This window comes from Belonocnema kinseyi, chromosome 10, assembly GCF_010883055.1.
Source record: "Belonocnema kinseyi isolate 2016_QV_RU_SX_M_011 chromosome 10, B_treatae_v1, whole genome shotgun sequence".
NCBI classification, from domain to species: Eukaryota; Metazoa; Arthropoda; class Insecta; order Hymenoptera; family Cynipidae; genus Belonocnema; species Belonocnema kinseyi.
The window spans coordinates 64,550,619-64,560,581 of record NC_046666.1 but is presented as its reverse complement, the minus strand read 5'-3'; the positions used below and the strand labels follow the sequence as shown (position 1 = coordinate 64,560,581).

General features: G+C 29.1%; 1 protein-coding gene across 1 annotated transcript; it reads right to left on the bottom strand.

The window, feature by feature from the left end:
• Positions 1-523: 523 nt before the first annotated feature.
• On the bottom strand, positions 524-3,106 carry LOC117181173 (putative nuclease HARBI1). Its single transcript, XM_033373741.1, has 2 exons — positions 2,895-3,106; positions 524-1,400 (listed from the first exon to the last, which is right to left on the bottom strand). The coding sequence occupies exons 1-2, from the start codon at positions 3,104-3,106 to the stop codon at positions 524-526; spliced, it is 1,089 nt and encodes a 362-aa protein (XP_033229632.1).
• Between the last annotated feature and the right edge of the window lie 6,857 nt (positions 3,107-9,963).

The following is a 9,963-nucleotide window of genomic DNA, read 5'->3' as shown; positions in this document are numbered from 1 at the left end:
TAATAATGATAATTTTTAGAACCCAAAGATTAATTTATTAATCATCAAGACGATTTATTTACCAAATTCAGTAATTGTGAACCAACACGTTATGGCACGTATTTGTGGCTGTGCTGTGGTGCGTTGAAATAATGTTCCAAGTTTTGAACATTATTTCAACATGCATCTTTGTTATTGTTGATAAGCAAACCAAAGACTGTTAAAATTTAAAACAAAGCTTTCACTGGTGCAAATTTTGTGTTTTCGAACTCAAACAAAAAAATTGGTTTTATTGCACACTCCAAAGAAATACTAGAAAAATACTAGACGAATAAAAAATGTTTGTAAACCCATTTTTCGGCCTTTATTCTTATTCTACATAGCCTATTGATTACATTCAGCAATTGTTATTATATTAATTACATGATAATACACTATTAAATTAATTACACTCGTGAACAGCCATTCTTTTGGTATCGAATGGCGGGGCGAGGCGCGGATTTACGCTGGTCCAATGTAAAGTTCTTCTCATGCACAACAGACATTATTGTTGATCAATCAAACTTTGAAAATGGGCAATAATGTTTCGACGTGCATTTCCATCGTCGACAGGCAAGTTACCACGATTATGAAGATCCTCGTTTAAAACTTCGTCCCAATGACCATTTAGTCTAGGCTCGTCGGGGGGCAGATCCTCTGTAGCAAGACGGGCTTTATTATGCAACACCGCAGTTGCTACTATCACAGGAAGCACATGATCAACTTTGAAGCGCATTCGTGTCGCTAAACACGGAAATCTGCGCTTCCATATACCAAACGTACATTCGATTTTATTACGAGTTCTAATTTGAGATTCATTAAATAACCTTTCGGCTTCAGTTACAGGGTTGTTTAATGGTGTTATAAGGTAATTTTTTAACGCATACCCTCCATCTCCCAATATAAAAGCGTCCCTGAACTCACCAGCTTCCAATCGAGCGCATAGCCTAGAATTTCGAAAAATAGTGGAACCATGAACTGCTTCTGGCCAACGTGCCACAATACTGGTGAATTTCATGCCACTATTACATTTGGCTTGAACGTTTATGGAGAAATATCCTTTTCGAATTCTAAACACTTCAGCATCGTCCTCACCAAATGACTGCACTTGAACGTGCGTGCAATCTAATGCCGAAATAAATTTAGGGAAACGTGCTATTGCGTAGAAATCTAATTGAGCAGCAGTAACTTTTGCTTCTGTGGAAGGTATTTTAATGTCTTCTCGAGTCAGTCCAGCAATAGCAGCAGTCACTCGGTGAACAATTCTATGAGCGCTAGTTTTGCTAACTCCAGAGAAGTCCCCAGCAGCAATAAGGTGCCAACCAGTTGCGTAGTACCGTAGAGCAAGTAGGAGCTGTATCCTAGGTGGAATAGCGTTGTTTCTGAAATATAATTTTAATTTATACATAGCAACCAGAAGGAAAATGTTTAACAATGTACATTTCGATAAAAAGAAGAACAATGACTATTATTTATAAATATGTTTTATACAAAAAGATTCGGTTTGAAGTGAGAAAATTGATTGTGTACCAAAAATAATAATTTTAAATAAAATACATGCATTTTCAAACAAATAGTTGAGAGTTCAACCGAAAAAAAATTTACAATTAAAAACAGTTCAATTTTCACTTTAAAAATTTTTCAACTAACAAATGAAAACAAATTTTCAGGTAAGAAGATCAATTTTCTACAAAAAACAAGGAATTTGTTAGAAAGTGCATATGTTTTGAAACAAGTAGTTTAAATTTTCAACTGAAAAAGATAAATTAACCAGAAAAACAGGAAGATTTAAATTATCGTTTTGAACAAAGTACCTACGTTTTTAAACAAACAGTTCAATTTTTAATACAAAAAAATCTACAATAAAAATGGAACACTTGAATTTTCGATTGTAATAAATAATTTACGACTACAAAAAAACGGATTTTTAACAAAATCTAAAATCAAATAGAAAAGAAGAATTTTAAAATAATAAGGTGATTTTTCGGAACAAGTAGTTTAATTTTTACCAGAACAAAACGCATAAATTTTGATGGAAATAGTTCAATTTTAATCAATAAAATATAAATTCACTATAAAAAATGGAAAAATTAAATCGTCAATCATAAGAATTAATTTTCGACTAAAAAAAAAATTTTCGACAAGATAGTTTAATTTTTCACCCCGAACTAGTTCAATTTCCAAACAAAATGTTTTTTGAACAAAATTGTGAAATTTCTTAAAACGTGAATTAATTTGTCACAACACTAATGTTTATTATTTAAAAAATGTTTCTATATCATCTATATCATTCTCAAGTATAAAGATTCATTTTCTACAAAAACCGTCGAATTTGTAGAAAAATATATAAATTTGAAACCAAATACTGCAGTTCAAAATTTCAAAATATAAACGTAAATGAAATGTGGTTCAGTTACATTTTCAGCTATACAGATTAATTTTCAAGTAGGAGAAAAGAAAATTTTAAACAAAAAAAGATTTTTTGGAGTAAGATGGATAATTTTTTGCCAAAACAAAAGGCATGAATTTTGATCCAAATAGTTTAATTTTCAACCATAAAATATAAATTTACAATAAAAAGTTGAACAGTTTAAATCTGCAATTATAAAATTAATTTTCAACTGAATATAAACAGAGCTTCGACAAGATAGTTTAATTTTCACCGAACTAACCTAATTTTCAATCAAAACGACTTTTGAATAACATTGTTCACTTTCTCACAAAGTGGATTCATTTTTCACCTAATTGCATTTTGTAAATTTGAATTTCAATTTTTAAACTGAAACATAAATTTTTAAATAAGAAGATTAATTTTCTATTCATACATTTCTATTCTATTCTATTTCCATTATATTCATAAAATTTTCTATACATACCTTTCTGTAGCATGTATCAAACTTTCTTCTATTTGGATCAGCAAAGTTTCAACAGTAATCTCTGTTAAGCGAAATCGAGTAAAAAAATCCAAATCATCCATGGTTTCGAAATAATTCACTCGTTCTCTGAATATTTGGGGCCTTCTCTGAACGTGGTTAAGCATTTCATCATCATTAGATGAGGGTAAAATATCATCGTAAAACAGAGCCATATTTCCTTCCCGTATACTGCACTCACTGCACTTGCACTTCAATTTCAGGGTTATGTTACTTTAATCACTGATTAAACTCGATAATCAGCCATTTTTGGGCGGTTAAGCTAACCCACGATTATCTTCCCATAATCATGATTAAAAGAATGGTGGAACGCAAAGTATTGATTAAATAAGACTAATCAATGATTTACGATTTAATCAGAGTTGGTGACATCGGCCCTAAGTTAGAAAACAATTTTATATGATGACAATCTGACGTATACTAATAAACTGTCATATTGACTCATATAAATCTTGCAGAATATGCCCACGCTCGAAGCCTGCTATTACGTCTCAGATTTTTATTCCCTGACATTAAAAATATAATCCAATATATTCTTTGATAAGAATATAAAAACTGTATAATTTTAAATTAAAAATGTGTGAAATTGAACATTTTTTAAACAGAAACTCTTAAAATAGACACATTTCAGATTTAACTTATAAAAATTGTACGAATTCAACTACAAAAGAGTTGAAATTGTACCATTTCTAATTCAAAGGGCCGGTTACACCAACCTCAGTTAAATCATTAGTTAACTGACAGCGGGTTAGATGTAATGCCATAGTTAAGTGTCGATTATCCTGTCGCGCGGTCCACCACGTTTTTGGAGGTGCCGGTTATCTAAACAGATAGTCGTTTCGAAATAACTCCTGTTTTACTTTTAACAATTCGCGTGATTGGCTACTTGTGGGTCGAGTGAAAATTAAAGCAATATGGTCGTGCGCGCCAAATTCAAACAAGGTTAACTCCACGTTCGTGACCACACTAACCTAAAAAAAGTGAATTTTCATTTTTTTTTCGTGTTTTAATTCTGTTTTATTTGTGTTATCCGTGATAAGATGGAAGAAAATAACGTGAGATCGCCTAAATTTCTTCTTAATGCTCCTTCGATTTGATTCAGCAGATCATTTACACAAGCTTTTCTTAAGCGAAATCTCGTTTGCAACCCCACATAGTGTTGGGTCGTTACCTGAAATTACCGGTAACGGTAGAAATTTCCGGTAAAGTAGATGAAATTCTCCGGTAACGAATGGTAACAATATTTTTTTGAATTTCAAGACTAAATTTGAATCGGTTATTGTTTTTGCGTTTATTTGATATAATATTCTTCAATATTCGTCACATTAAATAACTTGTGGGAAAACTTTCACGTTTAAAAGTGTTCCTTAACCTCTACGGTGGGATTTGATTTTGCTTAAAAATGTATGAGCACATTATTTTTTTGTAAAAATATTGTTCCTTTTAATTGTTCACACTTTGCAGATTGAGTAGACAGCAATAACGTATGTATTTGTTACATAAAAAAGTATATGAAAAACATTTCTAGAACAATGTTTCGAAGGGTATCTAATTTAATTTGCTGAAACGTAGTGGGCACTTTGCAGTTTCACACTATCATGAAGAATACAAGTGTTATTACTATCCTTATTATTAATAAGAAGTGACACAATATATGTTTTTAAATATCTTGGAAAGATATTGGCAAAAACGTAATTCTCTGTAATAATAGATAAGGAAAAGTTAAGAGGGTGGTTTCAGGAAAACATTCTAAGCAGGTATAAAATATAAATAAAAATTCAATACTATTGTTTGCAAAAAAACCTTTTTATTTAATTTTTTTATTAGAGTACTAACAATAAAAGACGCGTAAGGATATGAAAGACAATAAACGAATACACCAATTTTCTCCTTAAATAAAAGAGTAATTTCCGAATTCAGTCTATTCAAATTCTATCCAAATTCAGTCTATTTTAATCCTATATTATTTTCATAGGAACATTTCCTTTGTTTTTGAAAGCAAATGTTACTTATTTAGAAATCAACCATTTGCAAGAATACGTTTATTGTCCATGAAACTGATAAACAACTACGACGTATTTTGAAATTCACATTCATTCACATTTTAACATACAGATGGAGTCGCAATGTGATCGATAACGAAAGAAGCGAGAGAAACGTTACCGGTAATGACGGTGATTTTCCTGCTGAAATTACGTAGAATATTACCGTTACCCAACTTTAGTCGCATGCCACTTTTTTGGAGGGCTGTGGAAAATATTTGTCATGAGAGTTGACGGTGGCCGTGTGGCGGCGCCAGCTATGCAGTTGGCCTTGTATTCAAATATTGCACGGCGAAAATGTTAAAAAAAATGTTTTTCAAATGAAAATAATTTTCTAATAGTTCTGGGTAAAAGATAATAATCTTTAAGATTTTTTATTACCTTCCCGAATAAAAAATAATTAGCGAAAATCGTCAAATTCACTGCTTGTAGACGTCAATCCCAATGCATTTCTACTTAACACAAAAAATCATTATTAATGAGTAATCAAATTAAACATATAATTATTCGTGTAATTTATAAATATTCGGAAAAAAATACTCTAAATTTTATAACATTTTTTATTATATTATATAATAGATATAACATAATATTTATTTTATTTATTAATTTAAATTTATTTTGGATTTTCAAATATTTTAATAAACAAATTATGTGTTTTAATGAACACAACTTACTTCCTTGTTTAATAATATCATATTATCATTGTCAAATATTTATTTTAAAAGTTCACCTCAAGTTCTTGTTAAAAAAACCAGTTATAATTAACAATGAAATATTTTCCTCGATTTTATAAATCATTTTTAACAACGTCTATTTTTGAGCTTGAAATAACTTTAATTAATGTTCAATTTAAAAACAAGTATAATTAAAATACCCTTTCCCTCTTAAATCTTAGGCTAAATTTCATGAAAATAGTTATAATGAAAAAAAAATTTTGAAATGAATTCATTCACATGAATTAAATTTTTTTGATTATCAAAATAAATTTTTTTAAAAATACTTTTAATATATCTGAATGTTCTAAATGTCTTTTGAAATTTTTCCAATTTTCCTTAAAATAGTTTAAATACAAACAAATTTGCCTTCAAGACTCCCAGATTATTTTTCGAAATTTTTTTGGAAATACTTTGAAATCTTTTAGAAAAATCATTTGACATTTTTCTGGGAATCTAAAGAAAAAAATTGTATTCTCTTTAAACCTTCCGTAATTTTAATCCAGCTTCCCGTGTCAAAATCTTCAACAATCTACATTGAAAAAATGGAATTTTTTAAAAGTTTAAAAATAACTTGGAATTATTTGAATAGTTGAAAATCTTTATTAAGCATAATAGAATTTTTTTTGTAATTTTGATTCGATTTTCGTTTAAAATCCCTTCTTCAAAATAAAGAAATCATTAAAAATGTTAACAGAAATCTTGGGACAATTTTATTGTTCTTCTAAAACCTTTGAACATTTTTAAAAGGCTTCTCATTTTTTGTTCTAAATTATCAAAAATGTACATTTCGTTTTAAATTCTTCGGAATCTTCTGAAGATTTTAATTATTTTTTATTCTTTTCAAAACTAACTGAAAAATCTACAAATAAAAAATAATTAATGCGAAAAAATTGTTTTAAATCTCAGATTTTTTTCGACATATTTTAAAAGCTTCAAAACTTAAAATTAACCTTTTAAAATAATATCTGAATAATTTTGAATTTTCCTAAAATCTTATTGTCCGTTTAATAGAAAAATAAAAAATATATATATAAAACTTAAAAATAGAAAGTTATAAAATTTAAAAAAAGGTACTATAAAGTTATAAAAAATTTATAAAATTTCATCTATGATAAGCTTGATTCTATTTATTACATTAAAGTCAACCAAAACTGTAAAATAATTTATATTTTTATTAAATTATTCTTTAACAGACATAATTTAAACATTTGAAATGAAAATAAACATTTATTAATCATTCTTTTCTGTAGATTCGATGAAACAAATTATGATTAATAATTTAAAACCTAAATGCACTAATAGATGAGAATAAATCAATGTAAAAGGGATAAAATAGCAATTTCAAAATTATTTTGAAAACTTGGTTCCAATGTTGCGATTCCTTATTTAGAATAAGATCATTTCGTCCATGTTTAATTTAAAGACAATTATAATGAAAAATCCCTCTTGGTCCTAAATCTTAAGCTAAATTTCATGAAAACAGTTATGCCGAAAAGCAATTTTATGAATGAATTCATTAAAATTGTTTAAATTTATTTACAATTTATAATTTTAGTTCAATTTTCTAAACTTAAAAATATATCCAGATATCATTTTTTATTATTTATTAAACAATGCCCAATATTCACAGTTAACATTAACAATAAAATAATATTTTTTAAAAGGGGAAAACTCTTTAAAATTTTTTAATTAAAAATTATTTAATGATATTTAGATCATTTTGTGGTTTGAAAAATTGGATTTTGTTAGCTTTTTCCTGCTGTCGATTACTTTTTTATCCCGATTTACAATCAAAATGAAAATACTTCCCGATTTTTGTTCAAAATTTTAACACTGCGGATATTTGATCTAAAAGCAGTTTTTTCAGTTTTCTTTCGTTTAGAAAATTGAAAATGCCGAAAAGTTCACTCAAAATATTCAAAGATTATTTAATACTGTCAGTAAATTACTTTTAATGCGTTATTAAATTCAACGTTATTATTTTGTCATGTATTTGCGACGATCAGACGACCTCAGAACTTCTTCCAAAAACTCCATATTTCACAACGACACTGCACTTCTTAGGTTAAAGGACGATTAAATCGCCCTAACCGGCCAATCTTGACCGATTAGATTTAACGGTGATTAATGCGAGTTAACCGGCTGTTAAAAAGTAATGGAACGCTTTAACTGAGGATTAAATTTTTAACCGTTGTTGGTGGAACCGGCCCAAAATGTTGGAAGTTACACAATTTACATATAAATTGAAGAATCTCGTAACTTAATGATTTCAGAACAAAATTTCGAAAATTCAACAATTTCCAAATGCTAAAAATTTAATATTTTCAGATAAGAACTTTAAAAATGGTATTATTTAGATTTGAAAGGAATTTAAATTTCATTATTTATGAATAAATGCGTTCAAAACTGAATAATTTACAAGTAAAACCTTTCCAATTTAAAGAATTCTAAATTCAGAGCTATTCAAATTTTATATTGTTACTACATAAATAAATAATGATTTAAAATGAAAATTGATCAGACTAATGTTTTTAAAATCATTAAAGACTGACATTTTTACCGTTAAAGAAAGGAAAAATTGCATTTTAAACCTTTCAAATTGAAATATTAGAAGGAACGTGCAAAATGAAGAAACGTTAAACGGAAAATATCAAAAATGAAACAATATCTACTAAGGAATCTTCAAAATTAATTGAGAACATCTGATCCCGAAAAACTGGTTTTACGAATGTGTCTGCTGTCTGTCTGTTAGACTGGCATTTAGTACACTTTAGCAGCTTTGAAAACTGAAGGTAGAGTTCGTGAGCCAGCTATTTTGGATAAAAATGTAGAAAGTTAGAGCATTTATTGTATATTGTATATTGTAGACCTTGTAAGCTCGAAGAATTTATCCTTACGACTTTTTGCGATAAAACGAAAATTAACACAGCGGTGGCTTCTGTTATAACAGGGGGCGCATTGGCTTAGAAAATCACTTTTTGAGAGCTTTACCAGCACCTTTACCAAACCCTACACCTGGTTATGAGCCATAGGTTCCTACATCTGGATAATAGCCCTAAGTTGCGATCGCAAGACATTGCCGTCACTTTCGCCAAAAAAAAAATCGAACGATACTACCTCTGTATCTTCTTCAAACCTGGAGCTGCTTCCCAGTCACAGGTCTTAGGCAAGAAGCATCGCCGTCGCTCTTCAGAGACAAATATCTGCGTACCCACTTTAATTTATATTGACTTATAGATAATTGTAAGAATACTTAATCGAATAAAACTGATTTTCTAAACATAACTGCCTAAATGGTTTTTCAAATCCTTGATTCACCCCTCTCTCCTCCACTAATGGGCCACAATGTGATTCTCCGCTAACCCGTTTATTTCTAGCAAAGGAAGTATAAATTGAAGACATCCGATCAACTACGACATCATTTCACCTTCCATACAATCTTTTCTCCAGATCCCTCTTCCTCTTGACATCTCATTCTATCTTGTGAGATAGATGCATCAGTTCCTCTTTTCACTTTTACCAAGATCTCAACTCTCACTCACTCCCTCTCACAAGTTACCTTCGCATATTCCTGTATTTCATCCTAAGAGATAGTCCTATTTCACTCTATCTTAGTCGATAGAAATCAATCGTCCCCGAAGATCATTCTCCTTACTGCTACCACATAATACCCCATTATGTAAGAACTGTATTACTTTCAATATAAAATTGTTCAATTTTCCATGCCTAGTTTATAAACATTCGCAGTTTTACGGCTTGAATCTGACCAATTATAGTTTTCATTTTTTCATTGCTTTGAATCTATTCTTCGAAGCCAGATAAGTTTGTATTCATTGAAGATTATAGCCAAACAATTGAAAATTTTTAAATCTAATATTATGAAATTTTAGACTAACCACTAACTAAAAATAAAAAATTATTGTTTAATATTAAACTGAAAATTCTCAATATAAATTGAAAGTAATTTTGGGTAACCTCAAAAACCAATTTTTGGTCATTTTCCGATTATCAAATATCTTTACAGGTTATTGTTGATGCTTAATTAAAGCTCTTAGAGGAAAAATGTGACACAGAAAGTTATGAGGAAAAACAGTAAAGAAAAAGTTCCTTGAAAAAAAGTAACCGAAAAAGTTCAGAGGAAAAAAGGTGAACAGAATTCCGGGGTAAAAATGTTACTCGGAAATATCAGAGGAAAAACGTTATAGAAAATGTTGAGGGATAAAATATGATAGAAAAAGTTCCGAGGAAAAA

Bases quoted from the DNA above. Each gene is read 5' to 3' on its own strand.
- LOC117181173 (XM_033373741.1), bottom strand. From the start codon at position 3,106: ATGGCTCTGTTTTACGATGATATTTTACCCTCATCTAATGATGATGAA. The intron at 1,401-2,894 runs GTATGTATAGAA...ATTATATTTCAG, and splicing joins TTGATACATGCTACAGAAAG to AAACAACGCTATTCCACCTA.